The 24,398-nt window shown below is 60.2% G+C and overlaps 2 protein-coding genes across 2 annotated transcripts in view; one reads left to right on the top strand and one right to left on the bottom strand.

The window, feature by feature from the left end:
• IFT140 (intraflagellar transport 140) overlaps nucleotides 1-2,313 on the top strand; it is an 88,986-nt gene extending 86,673 nt beyond the window's left edge. Inside the window, exons 28-30 of the mRNA XM_029049227.2 lie at nucleotides 158-324; nucleotides 555-696; nucleotides 1,897-2,313. Coding sequence (XP_028905060.1) covers nucleotides 158-324; nucleotides 555-696; nucleotides 1,897-2,118 — 531 coding nt within the window. The 3' untranslated portion in view covers nucleotides 2,119-2,313. The remainder of the gene's footprint in view (nucleotides 1-157; nucleotides 325-554; nucleotides 697-1,896) is intronic.
• On the bottom strand, nucleotides 2,286-24,168 carry TELO2 (telomere maintenance 2). Its single transcript, XM_029049229.2, is given in 21 exon segments — nucleotides 2,286-3,525; nucleotides 5,944-6,059; nucleotides 6,313-6,377; nucleotides 6,804-6,903; nucleotides 7,574-7,665; nucleotides 8,322-8,513; nucleotides 9,711-9,782; nucleotides 9,986-10,102; nucleotides 10,490-10,581; nucleotides 11,195-11,283; nucleotides 12,170-12,262; nucleotides 13,303-13,382; nucleotides 14,029-14,165; nucleotides 14,328-14,469; nucleotides 14,815-14,883; nucleotides 16,649-16,751; nucleotides 18,836-18,983; nucleotides 20,600-20,668; nucleotides 21,509-21,834; nucleotides 23,866-23,967; nucleotides 23,969-24,168. Coding segments are annotated over 21 exon segments (2,478 nt in total). The 5' UTR covers nucleotides 24,154-24,168; the 3' UTR covers nucleotides 2,286-3,436.
• Between the last annotated feature and the right edge of the window lie 230 nt (nucleotides 24,169-24,398).

Raw genomic sequence — 24,398 nt, 5'->3', positions numbered from 1 at the left:
TGGTCTCCTCCATCCACCCCAATGTGATCATCTCCACACTCCCCACTCCCCTCAGTGGTCTTCCCCAAGATCCTCTCCACAGACCCCTCGGTGTAACCCCTCCTGGACTTCCTCCCTGCTCTCTTCAATGGCCTCCTCGCCGCTCTCCTCCACGCAGGTGGAGATTGACGAATATCAGAACTACGAAAAGGCCCACGGCGCGCTGACGGAAGCCTACAAGTGCCTGGCCAAGGCGAAGGCCCAGAACCCCATGGAGCAGGAGACCAAGCTGGCCCAGCTGCACAGCAAGCTGACCCTGGTGAAGAGATTCATCCAAGCACGGAGGTTCGCTCCCTTCGGGAGGGAAAGGGAATAATGCCCCCTCTAAAAAAAACTTTCCCAACAGGCAGTAAACAGAGGTCACCTGGCCTGAGCGCTTCAGAACTCCCAGGAGGCTTGCTCTTGAAGGGATGGGACCCCCGCCCCCCTTTCCCCAGCCTGACCCCCCCAACTGCTGACATTTCCTAAATGAAAACAGAGCTCTGAGACTTAGGCGGCCCCTTGCCCCTCCCCAGGATCTGCTCCGAGGACCCCAAAGAGTCGGTCAAGCAGTGCGAGCTGCTCCTGGAGGAGCCCGATCTGGATGACACCATCCGGATCGGGGACGTATTCGGGTTTCTGGTGGAGCAGTACGCGGAGATGGGCGATTTCAAGAAGGTAAGGCTCGCAGAGGGGGCTCTCGCTGCCCCTGCCCCTCTGTGGCTGGACTGTGCGGGTGGGTGGGTGGGAGCGGGTTGTGGGGCAGAGGGAGGAGGCAGGGAAGGCATAACAAAAATCACCCAGCCATGTCCCCAAAAACCAAAGTGCAGTCCCTGCTTTCTCCCACACTCCAGCCCCTTTGGTGAACTGCCCTCATCCTCTTCAAGCCATCAATCCATCATAGATATTTATTGAGCACCCACTAGATGCCAGACACTGTTCTAAGCGTTTGAGAAAGAACAATTGAGGCAGATGGCACGCTCCCCTCCCTCATGTCTTATGGTCCATAAGGAACCGGACCCAAAGTTAGTTGTAGGAAGGAGGGAGATGAGAAAGGTCGGTGATGTGGATGACTGCGTGCTGATAGTAGGGTGTGAATTGCTGGGCACGAGTGCCAGGGGTGACTGTGAGGAGAGGCAACCTCTCAGTCTGTCCTCTAATGGTCTTTGGGCACCTCAGGGTCAGCTGCCCAACACCTGGGGGGTGGCCCAGAGGCATCAGAGAGGGGCAGGGAGAGCCGCCGGGACCATCTGGAGAGACCCTTTCTCTCCAGGCAGCTCCCGGTCCACTCTTGCTGGGAACTCAGGGGTGCGGACCCGGCGGGGAGGGGCTGGCCTTGGCTCCTCTCCTCCTGAGGGGTCGCCCCCGTCAGCTGGGCCAGTTCTACCCGAGGGGGCTGCCTTCCTGCCCACCCGCCCACCCGCAACCCGGGCTCGGGGAGGGAGGCTCCAGGCTGCTGAGTGTGGACCCACCCGTCCAGTGGCCTCGGCTTCGTAACTGACCCCGCTCACTACCCTACGCTTCCCTCCCCGGCCCTGCTACGACTACGGGCTTTCCTCAGCTTAGCCCTGCCATCTCCCTGCCCCACCACCGCAGGGCGGCTCTTCCCCGAGCTCACCTCCATCCCCCCCGATGCAGGCAGACCCTGAACCCTGCGCTTGCGGAGCAGAGCTGAGCGGGAGAGACGGTGGCCTGGCCGGGCTCTTGCCCCCACCTGGGCAGACCAGGCACCCTGACCCAGGCGGCGCCCACGCGCTCCCCTGCCCGCCGCGGCCCAAGGCCCTCCCCCTTCTGCCCCTCCGGCGGGGCCGCCCGCTGAGCGGAGAGGCCAGCCATGCCCGTTGGGCCACAGGAGCCCCCCTGCTTCCGTCCCGGCAGGCCCACGGACACCTGGAGGAGATGCGGCGCAGACTCCCGTCGGCCAACCTGCCGTACTACGTGAACCAGCAGACGGTGGACGCGGTGCACCGCGGCCTGGGCCTCCCCCTGGGCCGCAGCGGCGCCTCCGAGCGGCTGCGCCACAACAGCATGGAGGACGGAGGCAGGGAGGCGGCGGATGACGACGACATGGTGGAGGAGGTGGACGACGACAACCTCTGACCGCCCCACCCCGCCAGATGCCTGCCAGCCACCTGGGGGGCTCCTCCCGCAAAGCCCACTGAACCACTGGGGGCGGATCCACGGTTCACAAGACCCGGGTGGGGCGAGGGGGGAAGCCAGGGGCCGACCAGTCTAATTCCCACATTTTGGAAAGAATATTGCTGATATTTGGCATTAAAGGTTTATTAAGAAAAGCGTCTCGCTGTCCCCGGCAGCCGAACCCACCAGTGGCCTCCGCTCCCATCACAATTGGGGGTTTGCCGGGGGCCCCTGACAAAGGCGGCACCATGCCGAGACAGAAACGCCAAGCCTCTCCCGGGCAGAGACCTGGATGAGGGGGAGCTTCCCCTTGGCACAGCCCAGCACCTTCCCTACCCACAAAACCCAAGAGGCCTGAGAGGAGCCGGGGGCTCCCCCAGGAGATGGGGTGGGATGGGCCTCGGCCGGCGGAGGGGATCACGCCAGGTCCTGGGGACCCCCGGCCCTTCGGCCGAGAGCCCCCCAGGCACGTGGGCTGAACGGAGGCCGGGATATAGGTCAGGCTCTGTTCAGAGAGGAGCCCTGGTGGCCCCGACAAAGACTCTGCCGGACCTTCCCCTCCCGATGCCACATCCCCCACCGGAGGAGGAAAAAAGCAAAGCTCAGAGACCCTCCTTTCATTCTTTTAACTCGTACTCCAGATGGGGAAGGGACACACGGAAAGGGGGGTGGGGAAGTGAGGTGGGGCGCCTCCCCCACTCTGGTGACGGCCTGGCCGCGGTGAGGAACCCCTCTACATCTTCGCCCCCTTTCCCCTTGGTCTGTCAGAGTGAGGCGGCCTGCCCGCCTCCTCCAATCTCCACCGGGCCCTTCTCCCCGCTTTGACCGTGGAGCCCGATGGTCCGGAAGAGATGGTCCTCCCACCCTCCTGGCCGGGGGGACCCCCCGAAACACGGACCCGGGGAGGGCGGATCCTGGGGAGAGGCCGGTGCCCGCCACCCTCGGGCAGCGGGAAGGGCCCGGTCGCTGTTTTCCAAAGAGGCAGCGGCTGGAAGCTCTTCCCTGTATTTTTAGCCAAACGTTCAGACTTGCCAAAGCTATAAATAGCAGGTCCAGCGTGCCGGGGGCTGGGGAGGGGGCGGAGGGCGATGGCAGCACGACCGGGCCTTCCTGCATCTGGACACTGAGTACCGGACAGCGGCGGCGGGGACGGCCCAGAGTTGGCCGTCACTACAAAGCCCAAATGTCGGCCCGGGCTCCCGGCCCCCACCGGCCGCGAGGGCTCTGTCCGCCCACCCGCCCTTACTCTCCGCTCCTCTGTCTTTTACGCCGGCCCCCATCAGAGTTTCTCCTTCAGCTTCTCCATGAGCAGCAGCGCCTGCATCGCCAGGCCCCTGCAGTCCCCATCCGGGTCCTTCTCCACCACGTCTGCAAAGGAACACGGAGGCCCGGCCCCAGGGGCCCCGGTTGGCAAACCCTTCTGCCCCGCCGCGATAGGGCGGAAGCTCCCCGTGGGCAGGGGACACGTCCCGTGCCTCTGTTCTCTTTCCGCACAGCGCCGCTCGCAGCGGGGAGGGCGAAGAGGAATGGCGGCCGGGAGGCCAAGGGGAGGCAGGGCCCCCATCTCGTCTTCCTAGGCCCCGGACGCTGGCTCAGATGGAGGAGGACCCCACGGCAGGGGAGAGGTGGCCCAAGTCAACAACCTCAACTGGGCCCAAGAAGCCAAGCAAGGGTCCGATGGTGGAGGGAGCCAGTGTGGCCACAGCCCAAGGTCTGGGGGTCCCCCTCCCTGTTCCTCCCGGCCTCTGGCGGGCAAGCAGGGGTCGATGCCCCGAGAGGAGCCCGGTCCCGGGAGAGCCCGCCACGTCCAGAGCCCCCAGGTCGCCCTCAGTAGAGTCAGGGAGGCCCGGGCAGTGCTGAGTGGCCGGGGGGGGGGGGGGGGGGGGGGGGGCGGGCAGCTGTTATTTCAGGGACCCGGAATGGGCTTCCCGACTCAAATCCAGGATGCGCTCAGGATGTCAGCGCCGAGGGGGCCGGGGGAGGAAATCCTGTACGCACGAGCCATGTGCTCCGAGACCAGGGCTCCGGGCTCCGGGCTCGGCCCGTGACTCATGCCCGGGGAGGGGGCGATGGCTTGGGCCACCCGCGAGCCTGCCCCCTCATCTGGCCCACAGCCACCGGGGAGGAGCGGGGCCAGGGCCGGGACCCATCTGACTGGGGGCCGGGGCTCCCCCGACGGAGACGGATGGCCCCGTGGGTCCGGGGGCTCTGCCGCATGCAAATGAGTGAGCCGAGCCCTCCCCCGGCCCCCACTCAGAGCTCTGGGAGGCCGGGGCCCTCCACCTGTCGGAGTGAGAGTGGGGGAATACCCCCCGCCCCAACCCCAGGAAAGGGGAAGGGATGCCTACCAGGCCGGGAGGCCACAGAGAGGGACAACAGAGCAGCAGTGTGGCTTAGTGGACAGAGCCCAGGCTTGGAAGTCAGAGGGCGTGGGTTCTAATCCCGGCTCCCCCGCCTGTCTGCTGTATGACCTTGGGAAAGCCACTTAACTTCTCTGGGCCTCAGTTATCTCATCTGTAAAATGGGGATTAAGACCGTGAGCCCCACATGTGACAACCCGATTACCTTGTATCTACCCCAGTGCTTAGAACAGTGCTCGGCACAGAGAAAGCGCTTAACAAGTACCATAATTATTACTATTATTATTAACAGGAAAGCGTTCACTGATAGGAAGCTGGGAGGCACAGGAAGCCCCCTTGTGCTTACGGGGCCGCTCGGCCCGGACCAGTCCACCCGAGTGACGCCCCGTCATCAAGGGTGAGAGGGTGCAGCCCTCCCGGGGGCGTCCCCGACAGAGCAAGATGATAACTCCTCCTTCCTTCCCCGCGTGGGCCGGCTCCACTGCAGGGCCAACTCAGCGCCCCAAGTCCACCTCCCCAAGGGAGGACTCCGGGCTTGGCAGCTGGCAAGGACCAGCCTTCACACTGGTTCTCCCCAGCTGCCCCTCTCAGCTCCCAAGCCATAAAAGCAGCGGCCCCGGGACAGAGCCCAAGCCCAGAAGCGACGCCTGCCTCGGCCGGGTGGCGGGACCCCAGAGAGGGTTGAGAAGTTTCCCTGAGATGGTTCCCCGCCGGGACCGGCCAAGCCGACTGACCTCGGCCCCGGAGCGCCTCTTATGGAAACGCACTCCCCGTGGAGACGGGAAGCCGAGTCAGGGCCCCAGGGGCTAGAGAATTCCTCTCCCGGCAGGGTCAGGAGAGTCATTTCAGGCCTTTCCAGCAGGCCATATTAGCCTGGGGGAGGGGCCCCTGGCAGTTTGTGTACCCTCGGTCCCCCTAGGCGCCCCCAGCCCTGGGAAACAGCTCAGGGCCAGACAAGGAATGCGGAGCCCGGCCTGGGAAGTTACAGCCTTCTAGGACTCGGAACAGACAATTTCCCCACTGGGGTTGAGAGACGATCCCTGGACGGGGCAAGACCGGGGTCCTCCCAGCAACAGGCCAGCGGTGTGGGACCCCAGGGGTCCCAGAGCCAGGGAGTCTGGCTGCGGACAGCCCTTCCCAGTCTCTGTTTCATCTCAACAGTCGAGAAGGAACGTGGAAAAACGCGGACAGGGCCATGGATGGAAAAGGTAGCCGGTCGGCCTCGCCCCTGAGGGTCTGCTGCTGCTGGGCAGTTCCCCTGCCCGCTCCCAAGGAGGGCGCTCACCGGCCCGCCACCCCCGTTTACCCCTGCCTCCGGGTCCCGCCAGAACCTTTCTCCGGCTGGTCGGGAGTAGAGGGTGGGAGTCTCCGCAGAGATTCACCCCGCGGCCCGGTCCGCTCTATCCGCCCGCTCACGGGTACTCACCCGCCAGCCAGGCCCTGGTCTCCAGGAGCTCTTCCATCAGGTCTCCCAGCAGGCACGTAGCAGGGACGCTCAGGAGGGTGAAGGAGATGGCGGACAGGAGGCCCCTCCGCACATACCTAAAGCACAGAAACCCCGGGTTCAGCTGGACTCGCCCCCCGCCAGCCAGGGCTCCGACCAGAGCCCGTTCGTCAGGGAGGGGCCAGCTGGGGACTCTTAAGTTGGGTTCTCCCCTTAGCCGCATCAGCCTCTCCTGGCCAGGGCCCGGTGGGCTTGGCCGTTTGGCGGTGGGGGCCACCCCTCCACCCTTCTGGCCGGCCGGGTGCTTCCCCGCCAGGCTACAGCTACAGGCTAGAAGAGCAAGACACTCACGCGTCAGTGTGGAAACGGAGCGTCCAGACCAACTCCAACAGCGCCTTCCCCATGGGCACGGCCGCCTGAAACAGACCCCGGCGCCTGTGAGTCCCGAGTCCATCCTCCCGGGAACACCCTCAGGTGGCACTAACTCAGGGTGGCAACCTGAGAGGGGCACCGGCCTAACTCGGGCGCTGCAGCCTACGCCCGCTATCTCCCCCATCCCCCTCTCCCAGTCCCAAAGCCTCTAAGCCACCCCGCCCCCTCCGGGCGAGGCCTGGGCAGCCCCCTCAGCGGACAGACCAGGGGCGGAGTAGCGAGGGCGCAGCCCATGACTCCCTCCTCGCTCCCCGCCCCAGGCTGAACGGGGAGGAAGGGGCAGAGATGGCCGCCGCCCCAAACCTCAGCCCGACACCGGGTCAGGGGTCTTGACCCCCTCTTCAGTCCGTCTCAGGGTCAGCATCAAGATGCCCCTGCCACGGGGCCCACCCCGTCAGCTCCTCCCTTACCGCGGTGTTGACCGCACAGTGCATGAGGATCCCCAAGGTGTGGACCAGTCTGCCTAGCACTAAGTGGTCATCTCCCAAGAGGTCAAACGTCGCCAGCGGTCTGCCAAATAGAAAGAAGGGTTGGGTTTGGACGGGTGCTGACGGGGAGGCGGGGGACCTGGCCCAGGCCCACCCGGCCCCGTCTACAAGACAGTCCCCCAACCCCCTGTTCTGGAGGAGGGGAAGGTGACCCATTCACATCGCCCCAAGACTGGCCACCCAAGCCGTCGCGGGGACCCGTCGGCCGACCAGAGCTTTGAGTCTAGAGCAGGGTCGCCCCTGCGGCCGGTGGAGACGGAACGGCCTCAAGGGGGCCAGCGTCAGCCCCGGGCTCCCTCTCTGCCGGCCACGTCTCCGGCACTCCGCTCCCTGCCTTGGCCGCCCAGGGTCTGCAGACCTGCGGCCTTCACTCCCCCGGCTGGCGGAGACGCTGGTGGGGGACAGCGGGTGGGGGAGGAGGAAGCGGGAGGGCTGCGGTTAAGCCCTCCCCGGTTCCCTCCCCTCTCCCCACAAGCTTGTGGTCCGCTCTGAAGCTAGCCCAACCCTCCCCGAGCTATGCCTCCTGGCGCCCGGCTCTGTCTGCTCCCGGCCCCTACCCGGTGACCGGGCTCCCAGTATCCTCTGCCCCACAAGGAGGTCCAAGCCATGGCCGGCCATCACAGTAACCCTCCCTCGGGAACACCTCCTCCTGGCTCGGCTCCCTCTCCCGGTCCCCCGGAGGCTCCCCTCACCTGTCGAAGCGCTGGATGAGGGGGAAGAAGAAACAGCCGGCCACAGCATTGAACTCGTTGGGGACCGCCACTGGGTCCGGCCTGGACGGACCCTGCCGAGGGGAGGGAAACGGCCGCTGAGGGAACAAAAACTTCTGGGACCGAGCTACCCCGACATCACCGGCCCCAGTCACCGTGGGAAAAATTCTCAAACTTCTCACGGCTCTGAGAACCCCCACTCCTCCCTCCTCACCATCACAGGCCTCCTCTCCTTATTCCAAGTGTGCAAACTCAGTTTAAAAGAGGATCGGCTTGACCTACTAGATAGAGCAAGGGCCTGGGAGTCAGAAGGACCTGGGTTCCGGTCCTGGATCTCCCTTGTCTGCTATGTGACCTTGGGCAAGTCACGTCACTTCTCTGTGCCTCAGTGACCTCATCTGTAAAATGGGGATTAAGACTGTGAGCCCCACTTGGGACAGGTACCGTGTCCAACTTTATATCTACCCCAGTGCTTACAACAGTGCCGGGCACACTGTAAGCGCTTAACGGACATCATATAAAAAAAGATTGTCCCTCTAGGCTGTAAGCTCAAGGACGGCAGGGACTGTTTCTATCAAGTCTGTTGTACTGAACTCTCCCAAGCAGTTAGTACAACAGTGCTCTGTACACAGTAAGCGCGCAATAAATACAACTGATTGACAGATTGGGGTTGAAAGAGGCTAGCATGATCCCCCAGTCTCCTCAGGGTCCCCCAGGGCCCGAACTTTACCTTGGCAAACCTGCGGGTCTTGCTTTGGATCCTCTCGTCCACGATTTTCCTCCAGGTCTTGGGGGTGCTGCTGCTGGGGTCAGAGGTCTGCTCGCCGGGCAACACCTGGATGCTGGCTTTCGGGGGGAGGGGCTGCTGGGGGGTCTCTCTGGGGCTGGGGGCCGAGAGCTCCTGAGCGGCAAGAGCTAGCACCTGGGGACGGAAGGGATGGGAGGGACAGCGAGGGAGGACAAGGGTCTGGGGTCAGGGTGGGCAAGGACCGGAAGGTCTCCCCCGGAGCAGTCGGGGCCGCTGCCCTGGCGGCCCAGAATCGTTAGGGCGGACACCGTGCTGTGAGCGGCACCAACTACTCCAGAAACCCCGGGGCTCTTCCGGACAGACCCCCTACGCTGGGCCCCGGAGCGCTCTCCGAACCCCAGGCCGGGTTGCCCAAGGGACTCGAGGCCGCTCCGCTTGAGGCCCGCAGGCAGAGGATAGAGATGGGGGCAGAGACAGGGCCACCTCATCGACCGTCACCACTAAGACGCGGGTCTGGGAGTCCCGGGAGCCTGGCCCTTGTCCCAACTCCGCTTCCGGCCCACTGCCGCTACGCCTCTCAGGGCCTTGGTTTCCTCGTCTGTAAAATGGGGCGAATCATCCCTATCGTTTTCTTCGGAGTGTTCTCATAGCCACGATCCCGCTTCATCCCTATCCCAGGTGGATACTGGGAGGATGAGATGAGATATGGTGGATGTGGCAGCACCCTGAAGGAAATACCAGCAAGTTCTGTGCAAATTCTAGGTCCTAATAAAAACGCTAGTGACAGTAGAGGAGCACTGTGGACTAGGGGAAAGACCCCGGGCCTGGGAGTCAGAAGACCTGGGTTCTAAACCTGACTCTGCTGTGGGACTTTGGGCATATTACAACTTCTCAGGGCCTCAGTTTCCTCATCTATAAAACATAAATTTCACACTACTTTTCTCTACTATTTTAAGAAGCGGCATGGCTTAGCGGACAGAGCCCAGGCCTGGGAGTTAGAAGGACCTGGGTTCTAATCCCGGCCCCACCACGTCTGCTGTGTGATCTTCGGTAAGTCACTTTCCTGCCTTTTCTGCCCTCCAGGGAGGTCTGAGCACTCCCCCATCCAACCTGGCTGGGCCCCAGGGGATACCTCTGGGGGTGCAGGTCTAATGGACCTCAAGTCTCCACCGTCGGCAGTACCTCCCATCCGCCCCCCCCATTACTGGGGGTTTGGGAGGGCCCCGAGCCACCCAGCCAGCAGGCCCCCCACCAGGTCCTGCTGTGTCTCCTGGGTGGCGGTAGGATACAGAGGGGGAGAGGGGTGGTGTTTCTCCTCTGGGGCCCCAGCTACCAGCCGGCTCTCCCAGCCTTCCCTCTCCGGGCACTCACGTCCAGGATGTCCATGCGCTGGCCGAGGCTGTAGTTCAGGGCGGAGAACTGGGCGATCAGATACTGCGCCACCTACGGCGGACGGAACGGGGGAGACCGTCGGTGCCCAGTGACCCCCGCCCCAGCTCCCGGCCCCAGTTCCCTCGGCCAGAGAGCCTGGCCGGCGGGAGGAGCCCCCTACCCCACGGGAACAGGGCCGGGGATGCCCCGCTCCCCCTTCTCCCAGGCTGCCTCACCTGCAGACCGCCCACCCCCCACAGACCGCGGGCCCTCACCTGGACAGGGTCGGCGACCGTGACGGCCACGAGGGCTCTCTGACGCAGTGAGGCGAACCCCTCCACGCAGATCTTCTCCTCCAGGTGGAGCAGCACCTTGGCCAACTCCACGCTCACCTAAGGGGAGCCCCAAAGGAATCCAGCCGCGCCATTAGGGCGGAAGCTCGCGGAGCACAGGGCCCGTGAAGCCCGCCCTGGCACACTCTTCCAAATGCTCGGGACGACGCCCAGCGCTCTACGGGTGCTCGGCCTATACCACTGACCCACGGGGCCGACGACCAACTGGGTCCCTCGCTGGCCGGGGGGCTCCTTGAGGCCAGTGACTGCCATGAGCCCCGACCGTGCCCGTCTTGGACACCTCCAGTGGGTTCTGCCCTCTCAGGGTCTCAACTGTCCCAACAGAGTTCCCGATTCGAGTTTCCCTAACGTTTAAGACCGCACCCGCCACTGGCGGGGGTCGTGGGCAGGCAGCCCCCCACCCCCGGGCCCGGGCCCCCGTCCGACCTCTCTCGTGGTGGTTCGGTTCCTCCGGATCAGGCTCTCCAGAACCCTCAGCGCCGCCTCCCACCGCTCCATGTCTTCGGATGTCGTCAGCACTGCAGAAAAACCCAACGGCCCGGGCTGAGGACTGCGGCCCGGGACCCCGGGGCCACCCTGGCTGAGGGATCTGTTTCCCCTTCACGATCCCGGAGTGGGGGCCCACCGCCATCCTGCTCGGCCAAGAGGGCACCCCTCACCACCAGATGGGAGTGAGGGGAGGACACAGATGGGAGGAGGGAGAGAAAGAAAAGAGGGAGCGAGGGCAGGGACGGAGCAGGGAGATAGGACTCTGGGAATGAAGCTAAGCTTCAGCTTCCCTGGATTCATAACACGCTTTTCACTTCCCACTTCTGAGGTGGGGCGGGGGCCCTGTGGGATTCCCGGGAAGCGGAAGTTGGGCTCGGGGAGGGCGAGCAGAAGCGACCCAGAGCAAGAGCAGGAGTGAATGGGCACCCTTGTAACCCACAGGGCTCTGTTCTGGGAATCCGGGCCCTCCCTTGGCTGATTGATAAAAGCTGCTCTCCCCTGGAGACCCCCACCAAGTCCTCCCCTCAGGGCCAGCCGGGAGGGGCCGACTGAGCTGTGGTCCCGGGAGCTTTTCCTTTATAGTCCCGGGGACCGGGAGAGGGGGTGCAAACCCAGAGGCGGGGATCCCCAGAAGTCTCACACCTTCAAGACAGTCTCGGATGTACACGGGGACCTTCGTCGTCTTCAGCTCTTTATCTTCGGACATGTCATAGGGCACGAACTCGTCATCGCTGAGAAAGAGCACAGGGGATGATATGGCCGGGGGGTGCTCCAGGGGCAACCGAGAAGCAGCGCCGTGAGCCAGAACGGGCCCTGTAGGAGCCCCAGTGGGCCCGAGCTGCCAGACGCTGAGTCGGAGGGTCGACCGGCAGGCCCGGCTTCTGAGAGCGTGGGGGTCTGGGCCAGCTCAACGGGGCCCTGGGCGGGACCGTGCGGCCACAGTTCATCGTCATCAGCTAAATCCCGACCGGCCCGCGGGGCAGGGTGGCTCCGGTTGAGGAGGGAAGGCACTGGCAGAGGGGCAGTCCGCAGCTGAAAATATCAAAGTGCCTGGCCCCCTCCACCTGAGTTAGGAGTGACACCTGTGAGGACGGGGTCCTGCAACGGCTCTGGACCAAGTCGGGGGCGAGAGGCCGGGGGTCCCCTACCCTAAAAGACACCTCTGTGTTTGGAGGACTCACGGAGAACTCCGAAAGAGGTCATTACACTAGGCGGCACACGCAGAGAACGTAACATACTGGCATCCTTTGGAACGACTCCGGGAGGATAAGGCCTCTCCGCCTCGGGGCAGCCCTGGCTCTGACCGTCCTCTTGGCTCCCGAGGAAGTCCTCTGGTCAGGAGGCCTTTGGCAGGTGGAGCGATCGATCGATCGATCAATGGTATTTATTGAGCGCTTACTGGGGGCAGAGCACTGGACTTCACCCTCGGGAGACTGCGATATATCAGAGACACGATAAACACGAGCCAGGAGAGTCTTCCAATCCAACCCTCTTCGGCTCCTCAACCTGGCCCCGTCCCCCATCCAAGAATCCTCTGGGGGTCTTCCCGCAGAGTCGGCCCTCCCGCCCCAGATGGCCGGACCCTGCTGTTCTGCCCGGTGGGTTTTTCCTCCGCACCTGTCTAGTTCAGAGTCGCAGCTGTCCTCTGAAGCCGGGGGCGGGCCTTTTTCCTGGTCTGCGCTCTTGCTGACTTGAGATCCGGGATCTGGACTGTTGGCAACAAGATAGACAGGTGCCGCTCCTCAGAGACCACACTGGCACGCAGCCCACCGTGGGCAGGATGCCGGACCCGGGGCCGACCCTGTGGGCTGGGTACGAGAAGCAGCACGGCATTGTGGATAGAGCACGGGCCTGGGAGTCAGAAGGTCATGGGTTCTAATCCCCGCTCTACCACTTCTCTACTTTGTAACCTTGGGAAAATCACTCCACGTCTCCGTGCCTCAGTTCCCTCATCTGTAAAAGAGGGATTGAGACCGTGAGCCCCCCATGAGACAGGGACTGCGTCCAACCCCATTTGCTTGTATCCACCCCAGCGTTTAGTAGAGTGCCTGGCGCACAGTAAACACTTAACAAATACCACAATTATTATTTTCATTACGGGCCTTGGCTGAGCACTGGACCTGGGTGCCTGCTGAGGAGAGAGCACTGCCCCAGGGGTTTATGAGCATTCAACAGCAGTAGAAGATCCAATCCCTGCTCGAAAAGCTATGCAAGGGTCTCTCTGGGGTGTAGGAGAAGACATTCTCCCAACTTGTCTCGCTGGCTTCTCCTTTTGCTGCCACTATCTATGGCTCTACCTTCCACCGCAGCTTAAACATTCTGGCATTGCTAGTCAATGAGCACATCAATCAGCCACCCACGTAATAATAATAATGGTGGTACTTGTTAAGCGCTTACTACCGGTCAATACTGTACTAAGCAGTGGGATAGACACAAGACAGTCAAGGTTCCTCATGGGATTCACAGTCTAGGTAGGAGGGAGCACAGGTATTGAATCCCCATTCTGCAGATGAGGGAATTGAGGCCCAGAGAAGAGAAGCGACTTACCCAAGGTCACCCAGCAGAAAAGTGGCAGAGCCAGGATGAGAACCCAGGTCCGTGACTCCCAGGTACGGGCTCTATCCACTAGGCCACACTGCTTTTCTGAGAGAATTCATGTACCCTGGAGGACATGCACACACACAAGCACACGCTCTTTCTCTTTACACCCCCCCAAAGTAACACAGGAAAGGGCCCAGATCCCCTCTTACCCAGCAGATGGCATGGCGCCGTCGGAAGGCTGCGGGCTGGCCAGGGACTGTAACTCTCTGCTCTGCTCGTCCTCTTCGTACTGAAAGTTCAGCGGAACAGGGGGCCGGCTCCCAGTCAGATAAAGCGGAGGAGGGTCCGGGGTCTGGGAGGCCGGGGCAAGTCCAAACCCAGCCAGGGACCCTGGCTCCAACCGGGAGCACCAAACTGGGACAGATGAGGCAGGGGGAGCTGGGAGTACTGAACGACTGGGATCCCGGGGACCAGGGACTGCTCTCTGTCCCCACTGGGAATGGCTCCAGAGAGGAGGAAGTGTGGCTTAGTGGAAAGAGCCCAGCTCAGAGTCTTAGTCCCCACTTTGCCTCTGGAAGGCCACCTGCCCCACCAGCGGGACAGACTGAGCACTCCAGTGCCGCGCACTGTACTGAACGCTCGGGGAAACCCAACGGAAGCAAACCACAGGTTCCCGCAGCATACACTCTTAGCTCTGCACCAGAGTTTCCTTCTCTGCAAAATAGGAACATGACTCCCTGCCTCTTCTGGCCTCCCTGGGACAACGTGCAGAGAAAATTGGGCACCAGACAGGCCCAGCCCAGCGTCCAGCTGCTACACCCACCGCATCATTCCGGCCCAGACCGAGCCGGTCCGCGGTGCCCGCGTCGGCTTCCCCGGCCGGACGATCCTCGGCCCCTCCCAGGAGGGAGCCACGTGGGCCTCCTCCTCCTCACCTGGAACTTGAGGCCGGGCCCATCTGGGTGAAGGCGGGAGCTGAGGTTCTCGGCCACGATCATGCCCAGGCGCCGGACCTGGGGCAGGCTGCTGTCCAGGTGGCACTGTGCCCCTCTCGTCATACTGGCCAGCAGCTCTGCAAGGTGCGGCAGGACACTCCCCGGTAAGCAGGGTCCCCCTCCCCACCTCCCTCACCTCTGCGGCCCTTTGAGGTCACCGGTTCTTCGAGGTCCTCCGGGTGGCCCAGGGCCGGGAAGAGAGACGCGCACCCCGACACCCGCACCGGGTTCTCCCTCACCTGCCCGGATGCTCTCCGTCTCCGTGTCCTTTAGGAGGGTGAGGCAGATGAGGATGGCCTTGCTGACGTACAGCTGCTGCTCTACCGGGGTGTGCTTCACAGCGCTGCTGCTGGCCCAGATCTCCAAGAGCTCCTTCAGCACCTGGCAACCCAGCGCCCACCTCCGTTACCAGGCCACGCCACCCTGGGGCTCTTGCGGGCACTGGCCCGCCCCCGCTCCCGGGAGGACCTAACTGGCCCCGGCCCGCCCCCTCTCCCGGGAGGACCTAACCGGCCCCGGGGACGACCCCCACACCCCAGGGCCCGTCTCCGCCAGGACGCACATAGGTCAGTGGGGAGGGCACGCTTAGTTCCCGGGGAATCAGCAGGGTCACGGTGGCCTTCCGGCACAGGAAGACGGGCCTCACGTCAAGGTGTCCTCCCCGAGAGGCCCCAGCCCCGACGAGTCCTGCCGCGCAGAGGGGTGGACGGCCTCGGCCACTGTTACCTGAACCAGAAGCGGTCGGCGGAGGGGGTCCAAGGCCAGGTATCCAAGGAGACTCTGTAGTCCTTTGGTCTGCAACAAAAGCCCCCCGGGGCGGGGAGAGGAGCTCAGGAAGTTCATCTCCAGTCCCTTCCCATGGGTCTTCGCCAGCCTCGCTCTCAAGAACGCCCAGAGAGCCCTTCACACGGCGGGGTCCGTGCCTAATCCCCACTTGCATACTCTTAGGAGAAGCAGCGAGGCCTAGAGGACAGAACCTGGGCCTTAGAGTCAGAAAGACCTGGTTCTAGTTCTGGCTCAGCCACTTGTCTGCTGTGTGACCTTGGGCAAGTCGCTTCAATTCTCTGGGCCTCAGTTCCCTCATCTATAAAATGGGGATTAAGACAGTGAGCCCCATGTGGGACAGGTGCTGTCTGCAACCGTGTATCTACCCAAGCGCCCAGAACAGTGCTTGACACATAGTAAGTGCTTATCAAATACCACAGTTATCATTCTTTCCCAGTGCTTGGTATAGTGCTCTACACACAGCAAGCGCTTAATAAATACTGGATTGGGTCAAACCCAATTCACTTGTATCCACCCCAGGATTTAGAACAGTGCCTGGCACATAGTAAGTGCCTAACAAATACTACAATGATTATTATTACTACTATTAATAATAAATACTGTGACTAATACTAGAAGAGCCGAGTTCCTCAGGCAGTGGCATGCTGGTTCCCAGAGTACCGGCGTCGACCTGGGGGTCAGGGCCCTACCCCCAAATCCTGTGATCGTGCCCCGGCTCCGTCACCGCACTCCTGCCCGACCCCCGCCAGGCGCTCCAGGTAGAGAAAAGCCACTCACCAGCTCCAGGCCATCTCTGCTCCCGCCCCCCCTACCCCCCCAGGTCCTGCAGCCCCTAACGTAGTGTCCATGTCCCTCTAGATTTTAAACTCATTGTGAGCAGGGAACATGTCTGTTTATTGCTCTGCGCAGTCACCACTCAATAAATACGACAGAATGAACAGCGGTTGCAGCTGGACACTGACCACTGTGTCCGAATCCCAGAGAGGGGGTGCCCTTGACCCAGGGGAAACCTGGGCCCCCTGGCTGGCCTGGCCCTCTCCACCTCTGGAGTTTGACTCTGCCCCCTCCGGACGGTGACAGCTGCCTCGGGCTTAGTTGACACTTGGCCAGTGTCTGCATCTCCCATCCCAGCTGGACCGAGGTCCTGAGCGCACAGATGGGAAGCAAGAGACGCTCCCGATCAGGGACCGGCCAATCAGGGACAGGCCAATCGGCAAACTGAACAAATGAAAAGGATCACAGGAGTCCTTTTCCGGGAGTCAGGAGACCCAGATTCTCATCTCAGCTCTGACGCTGGCCCGCTGAGTGACCCGTGGCAAGTCACCTCATCTATTTGGGCCTCAGTTTCCTCTTCTGAAAACAGGGATGATAAAAATACCTGCCTCACAGGGACGTTGAGAAGACCAAAATAAGAGAGTGGATGTGGAAGTGCTTCGGGAACATAAGGAACTCTACAAATACAAGGTATTTTTTTGTTGAGGTGCACGGTAGCCCAGAGGAGAGAGCCTGGGCCTGGGAGTCCACCTGTCCTCTGGGGGACCTTGGGCAAGTCACTTCATTTCTCTGGGCCTCGGTTCCCTCATCTGTAAAATGGGGATGTGACACCTGTTGTCCCCTCCCTATTAGACTGTGAGGCCCATGAGAGCCAGGATCCCAATTACCTCAAGCAGGGCACAAAACGAAGGCTGAACAAATACCACAGTTGTGCTGGTGACGATGAGGCCTGTCCTGCGTCCCCCAGCTGTGCCCTAGCCCGGCCCCCTGCGACTCTTACCGTGAGGCCGTACTGCAAGAACAACAACTTCCGGGTCACCACAAACTGCGCTTTCTTGTTCTTCACCACCAGGTTCCCCAGTACTCGAGACAGGACGTCGGCCCTGAGGGACACAACCGGGCGGGGGGCTGGGCTCGGCCCAGGGCAATCTCGCCCAGAGAGGGGTCTCTCCCTCCCCCACCGCCTCAGCCGAGCCGCTCAGCGCGGTCCTCGGTGGAGGCTAAAAACTCTCGCGGGTGACGCTGGTGCTCTGAAAACTGTACTGGGGGAGGAGCAGAAACTAGGAAGCAGAAGGCCTCCAACCTCTCGAACCCCAGGCAGCGCGGACTCGGTGGCAGAGTCGGCCCACAGGGAAACCAAGCGAAATGAACGTTTGCCGAAAAACATGCCAGGACTCACGGTCAGTGGCATCACCAGCAGCGACTTTCTCTGCCACCACCCAAAAGGGGTACTTGCTGTTTATTCATTCAACTGTATTTATTGAGCACTTACTAGGTGCAGAGCACTGTACAAAGCGCTTAACTACATTGAAAGGCAGTGGGTGACAGTATCAGAGGAAAGGTGTGAACCAAGGCTCAGAGGTAGGGGAGATGAGAACGAGGCAGAGTGAGGAGGGAAGCTTGAGGGGCAGGGTGGGAACTGGGGTGTGATGGGAAAAGAGAGTGGATAAGAAGTGGGGGAGAGAGTTCCTTAAAAATCAATGGTGGGAATCTCTGCATGATGCTGAGAAGAACGCAATACCACTGATGTTTCTGAAGCGAGGGGAAATGTGTACGGAATGTCAATCGCAACAGGGTGAAGGGTGGCCATAGAGAAGCAGCGTGGCCTAGTGCCCAGAGCACTGACCTGGGAGTCAGAGGAAGTGGGTTCATATCCCAGCTCTGCCAAGTGCCTGCTGTGTGATCTGGGGCATATCACTTCACTTCTCTTTGCCTGTTACCTCGTCTATAAAAAGGGGATTCAATGCCTGCTCTCCTTCCTACTTAGATTGTGAATCCTGCATACATCTGGGACCAATGACAATAAGCACTTAAATACCATAATTATTATTATTATTATTATGGATCAGAGAGGGGAAGAGAGAGCAGGCAAGTAACCCTGAGAAGCAGCGTGGCTCAGTGGAAAGAGCATGGGCTTGGGAGCCAGAGGTCATGGGTGCAAATCCCAGCTCTGCCACTTGTCAGCTGTGTGACTGTGGGCAAGTCACTTCACTTCTCTGGGCCTCAGTTTCCTCATCTGTAAAATGGGGATCAAGACTGTGAGCCTCATGTGGGACAACCTGATTACCCTGTATCTACCCCAGCGCTTAGAACAGTGCTCGGCACATAGTAAGCGCTTAACAAATACCAACATTATTATTATTATTAACCCGGGGAGGAGGCTGGTGCAATGGTCAAGCTGGGATAAGATGAAAACCTGGACTAGGCAAATGACCATTTGGAAGGAGAGAAAGGGGTGAAGCTGGGAAAAAATTGAGTCAATTTGGCAAGAGACTGAAAATGGGGATTGAAAGAAAGGAAGGAGTTAAAGATAATGCCGAAGTTGTGGGCTCCAGAGACAGGGAGGATGGAGCTGCTGACAACTGAGATTCTGAAAGTTAGGTGGAGGGTGGGATTTGGGTGAGGAGATGAGTTCTGTTTTGGGTATCTGGAGCTTGGGGTGTCAGGACATCCTTGCAGACATAGAGCAGGCAGGAGGAAATCCTTGGCCGCAGAGGTTCGAGGTCAGGGCTCGGAAGATTTGAAAGTCGTCCACGTAATTGGGGTGGCTGAAGCCCTGGGATCAGAGGAGAGAAGGGGACCCCCACAGATACGGGGTGAAAGGCAGAGGAGGAGCAATCAGAGAGGTGAGAAGAGGACAGAAAGAGACCTGCGTCAGAAAAACCAACATCAGATAGCATTTCCAGAAGGACGGCAGGCCAGGGCCAAAGACAGCCGAGAAACCGAGGAGGATGGAGAACAGGGTGGCGTCCATTTGATCCGGCAAAGAAGAGGTCACTGGTGTGACCTTAGAGAGTGTAGTTTCAGTGGAACAAAGATAGTGGACACCAGTCAATGCCAAGGGAGAGGCGTTGGTGGAGTCTGTTTGAGGATGGCAGAGGAGAGACGGGATGCCAGCCGCAGGGAGCGGTGCGGAGGCGTGAGAGTTCTGGAGACAAAGGGGGGAGAGGGTGATGTGGTTTCTTACCCCGGAGCTGCTCGGACAAACCCAGAGACCACGGCTTCCATCCCGCTGTGTGGCACGGACTCCACCATCCGCCAGCAGATCCTCTGCCAGATGCAGTCCGACTGGGTGAGCTCTGCCAGGCGGGGGGCCAGCGCTGCCAGGATCTCCTCTGTTGGGACGACAGACGCCCCGGGGGGACCCCCAACCTGAACACGCCAGACAGGGGTGCAGCGCTCCCACAGTCCCCTCCGCAGAAAGAAAAGACGCCCCAGTGGGTGCACGCACGAGCTCGTCTCGGGAAAATCCACCCTTTCCTCTCCATCCGAACTGCTACCGCGTTAAGACAATCAGTCATCCTCTCCTGCCTGGATTACTTCATCTGCCTCCTTGCTGGCCTCCCGGCCTCCTGTCTCTTCCCCACTCCAGTCCACACTTCACTCGTGCTGCCCGATCCTTTTTCTATAAAAACATTCAGGACACGTCACCCCGCTCCTCAAAATCCTCCAGTGGTTACCCCTCCACCTCCGTACCACACAAAAATTCACCATCGGCTTTAAAGCAGTCCACCATCTCGCCCCCTCCTACCTCACCTCACTACTCTCCTACAACCCAGGCCGCACGCTTTGCTCCTCTAATGCCAACATTTTCACTCTGCCTCGATCTCACCACTGACACCTAGCCCACATCCAGCCGCTGGCCTGGAACGCCCTCCCTCAAATCCGACAATGACTCTCCCCCGCCTCAAAACCTTACTGAATATACATCTTCTCCAAGAGGCCTTCCCAGACTAAGCCCACATTTCTTCTTCTCCCACTCCCTTCTGGGTTGCCGTGACTTGTTCCCTTTGTTGCTCTCCCCTCCCAGCTCCACGACACTTACGTACATATCTGTCATTTATTTACTTTGCATTTCAGTCTCCCCTACTCTAGACTGTAAACTCATTGTGGGCAGGGAATGTGTCTGTTGATTGTTGTATTGTGCTTTCCCAAGCGCTTAGTACAGGGGTCTGCACACAGTAGACGCTTAATAAATACAACTGAATGAATGCTCTCAAAAACTCCCCTTGGCGGGGGGGTTCAACAGACACCCTGGTGGAGAAGGGGGACCTGGGCTGAGGGAACCCCCAGACCACAAGCGTTTAATAGAATGCTCTGCCCACAGTAAGTGCTCAATAAATGCGATTGAATGAACAGGCACCAAGTTCAACCCAGGCACGTAAACAGTTCCTTGTGCTCAGGGAGACCTGCTCGCCCTTCGGGGGTGGGAGAAGCTGAGGCTGGACCCAGGGTCACTACGGCCAGAGAATCACAGCGGAGCAGACTCCCAGAATCCAGTCTGGTACGGGATCCCAACCTGTCCCTCCCTCCCTCACCAACCATGCCGTTCAACTGGCCCATCTTCCCCCGGCCCTCAGGGTCTTCTAGGGGTGGGAACGCTGGCCAGAGAGGCTTTTGGGCCCGTGAGGAGGTCACCTTTGTCTCTGGCTTCCCAGTTCCTCCTGAAGGTCTGCAGCTGGACCGAGTGGGCAATGAGCCCAAAAAGATACTGGACAGTCTCTCTCTTCAGAGAGGGTCGGGGACGGTAATAAGCCAATGACTCGGTCGCCAAGGACTCCGCCAGGCCCTCTACTTGCCCCAGGGTAGGCGGAAAGCCTGGAAATTCAACCCCTCCATCTTTCATCCCTACGAAACCAGGCCGAAGAGCCCCCGGTGGGGAACGGCAGGCCTCCTTCCCAGCCTTCCACCCCTCGCCGTCCCCTGGGAGAAGGGATTATTCATCACTCACTTTGCCTCCCCTGGACACAGACCTTGCCCAGGACCTGAGACACGAAGGAGATGGAACAGTCCAGACCACCTGGGGAAAAGGGAGAAGGAGAGGCTGAAAAAGGACAGCACAGCAGAACAGACCAACAGCTGTCCCAGTGCACAGCTCTTCAACGCGGCAATACAACGACCAAAAGCTTCTTGTGGGTAGGGAATGCCTCTATCATCTGTTACACTGTACTCACCCAGGCGCTTAGGACAGTGTTCTGCACCCCTCAGTACCCAATAAATACCACTGATTGATCAATTAATGACCCCTAGGAAAGTTCTTTGTTCTTTTGGAGATACTCAGCATCCCAAGTCTTCTAACTCTAAGTGGAAAAGGCCTCCAAAAGAAAAAGGATAATGATAATAATATGAATAGTAACTGTGGTATTGGTTAAGCACTTACAGCGTGCCAAGCGCTGGACTGAGCGCTCAGGTAGATACAAGCAAATTGAGTTGGAAACATTCCCTGTTCCACGTGGAGCTCACCGTCTCAATCCCTATTTTACAGATGAGGTCACTGAGGCGCCCAGAGAAGTTAAGTCACTTCTCTCAAGTCACACAGCTGACAAATGACAGAGTCAGCATGAGAACCCACGACCTCTGACTCCCAAGCCCGGGCTCTTTCTACTAAGCCATGAGATACAAGTTAGGCAGCTTGGACACAGTCCCTGTCCCAGGTAGGCTTCCACTCTTAATCCCCATTTCACAGATGAGGGAACTGTACTGAGTGCTTGGGACAGTCCAATACGACAGACACATTATGCCCAACGGAACAACAAACAGAAACGTTCCCTGCCCCGCCCCCCTGTGAGCTTCCAGCCTGGGGCAGGGGAGACATCAGAGGATATTTTTTCGAGCGAAGGCACGGCTCCTCGGCTTTTACCTCGGAGGGAGTCGGAGATCCTGTGCAGCACCTGCAGAATCTCCTCCCCCAGGAACGGGAAGTAATTCTGGGGGAGGAACAGGGCTGGGCTCCCCTCCTGCAGCCGGTTGCTCAGATGATCCGGGAGGCCCACGACCTTGTGGAGCAGTGTCTCTTGGAGGCGGGACGGGTCAGGGGGCCCCTCCTGCTCCAGCCCCAGTGACCCCCGCTGCTGCTGCTGCTGCTGCTGCTGCTGCCCACACAGCTCCCACATCAGAGCGGCCATCCGTCCCCTCTTCAGGAACTCCGCCAACACGTCCACCACCTTCGTCAGGCGGAAACAGGGCCTGGAAGAAACCGTTCAGTCATTGATCCACGGGAACAACCGGGCGTTCGCCGCGTGCGGAGCTCTGGGCTGAGCACTTGGGAGAGTAGAACATCGAAGCGATGGGGTTTAGTGAGGAAGTCTCTGGCCTACCGGCTTAGAAGGACTGTGGTCTAGTGGACGGGGAATGGGACTGGCCGTCGGAAGGAATGGGGTTCTGATCCCGGCTCCGCCACTTGTCTGTTGGGTGACCTGGGGCAAGTCACCTCACTTCTCTGGGCCTCGGTCACCTCATCTGGAAAATGGGGATTAAGACTGGGAGCCCCACGCGGGACAACCTGATGACCTTGCAGCTAGCCCAGAGCTTAGAACAGTGCTTGACACATAAGTGCTTAACAATACCATAATTATTACCATTATTATTATTACAGTATAACAGACAACATTCCTGCCCACAAGGAGCTCAGTCATCTTTAAAATGACTTTAAAAGACTGTCCCCTACATGGGACAGGGACTGTGTCCAACCTGATTAGCTTGTATCTAACCGGGCACTTAATAAGCGTTTAACCACCACCACAGTTATTATTATTATGATGATTATCACCATGATTCTACCAGCTACGCTGACCCTTCCTCCGTGGGGCTGGGTCGATGGCCTCCTGAGGGAAAAGTTCACCAGGAGATGAGATGAACGTAGGTGTGGGTTTACTATGTGCCAACATTGTGATAGGCACTGGGATAGACACAAGGTGCCCCGCTGCAGGACAACCTGACTAGAAGCAGCGAGGCTCAGTGGAAAGAGCCCAGGCTTGGGAGTCAGAGGTGATGGGTTTGAATCCCAGCTCTGCCACTTGTCAGCTGTGTGACTGTGGGCAAGTCACTTAACTTCTCTGGGCCTCAGTTACTTCATCTGTAAAATGGGGATGAGCCTCACATGGGACAACCTGATTACCCTCTATCTACCCCAGTGCTTATAACAGTGCTCTGCACATAGTAAGCACTTAAATACCAACATTATTATTATTACCTTTGATCTGCCCCACTGCTTAGAACAGTGCTTGGCACATAGAAAGCGCTTAACAAACGCCCTCACTACCGTGGCTCAGTAGAAAGAGACTGGGGCTTAGGAGTCAGAGGTCGTGGGTTCTAATCCCAGCTCCGCCCCCTGTCAGCTGTGTGACTTTGGGCAAATCACTTCACTTCTCGCTGCCTCAGTTCCTTCATCTGTAAAATGGGGATGAAGACCGTGAGCCTCGCGTGGGACAACCTCATTACCTCGTATCTCCCCCAGCGCTTAGAAGCGTTTGGCACATAGTAAGCACTTAAAAAATACCAACATTATTATTATTACATGGTCTTCAGGTTGTCCCCACGGAGCTCCCAGCCTTCATCCCCATTTTCCAGATGAGGTCACTGAGGCCCAGAGAATAATAATTGTGGCATTTGTTAAGTGCTTACTATGTGCCAAGCACTGTTCTAAGCCCTGTGGTAGCTACAAGGGAATGAGGTGATCCCCGGTGGGGCTCCCCTTCTTCATCCCCATTTTCCAGCTAAGATCACTGAGGCCCAGAGAAAAGAAAATAAATGTTGGTATTTGTTAAGCGCTTACTAGGTGCAAAGCACTGTTCTAAGCGCTGAGGGATACAAGGTGATCAGGTTGTCCCACGCGGGGCTCACAGTTTTAATCCCCATTTTACAGATGAGGTAACTGAGGGCCAGAGAAGTTAAGCGACTTGCCCAAAGTCACACACAGCTGGCAAGGGTCAGAGCCGGGATTAGAACCCACGAGCTCCGACTCCCAAGGCGGGGCTCTTTCCACTGAGCCACGCTGCTTCTCTTGTGATTTAACGTTATTATGACATGAGCGATTAATATTATCATTTAACACTGCGGTCTGCTTCTTTGCCTTGATGCTTTTTACTTGACTGGATGCCTGCCTTCCCCCCGGGAGTGGGAGCTCGTCGCGGGCAGAGTCCGCCTCGCCGTCCTGGCCTCTCCTCCCCAGCGCTCAGCACAGCGCTCCGCGCCCGAGCGAACGAAGGACGGGCTCACCCCGGGGCGGCGGCGACGGCCTCCACGAGCACGAGGAAGGCTTGGTCGGCGGGGCCTTCGAGGAAGAGGCTGCCCCACAGCCCCTCCAGGGGGGGGGCCGGGCCAGTCGGGGGTCAGCCGGTCGACCAGGCCCCGCAGCAGGGCGGAGAAATGGAGGGGGGCGGCGCCCGGGACTCCCAAGTGGCGCCTCAGGGCGCCGAGGGCGGCGGCCGCCCGGGCCCCATCGCCCGCCGCCAGCGCCGCCTCGGCTTCGCGCGCCGCGCGCTCCGCTGCCGGAAGCGCCGCCATCGGCCCTCGGTGACTCGGCCGGCAGAAATCTCCTCAGGCCGCCCGCATTGCCCCGGCGACGCGCTCGGGCCGCTGATTGGCCGCCGATTTCCCCCCCGGGGCCGCTGATTCGTCGCCCGCCTTGGCCCCGCCCCCCGCGCCCGTCCGGGCGCCGCCGATTCGCTCGGGCCCGTCCGGGCCGCCCCGCAGCCGCCGATTCGTCACGGGCTTTTCTCCTCCACCTGGCGCTCTATCGCCTTCCACGA

This window comes from Ornithorhynchus anatinus, chromosome 21 (genome assembly GCF_004115215.2).
Source record: "Ornithorhynchus anatinus isolate Pmale09 chromosome 21, mOrnAna1.pri.v4, whole genome shotgun sequence".
In the NCBI taxonomy this organism is placed as follows: Eukaryota; Metazoa; Chordata; class Mammalia; order Monotremata; family Ornithorhynchidae; genus Ornithorhynchus; species Ornithorhynchus anatinus.
Note: the sequence above shows the minus strand (reverse complement) of the source record. Positions and strands in the feature narration are given on the sequence as shown.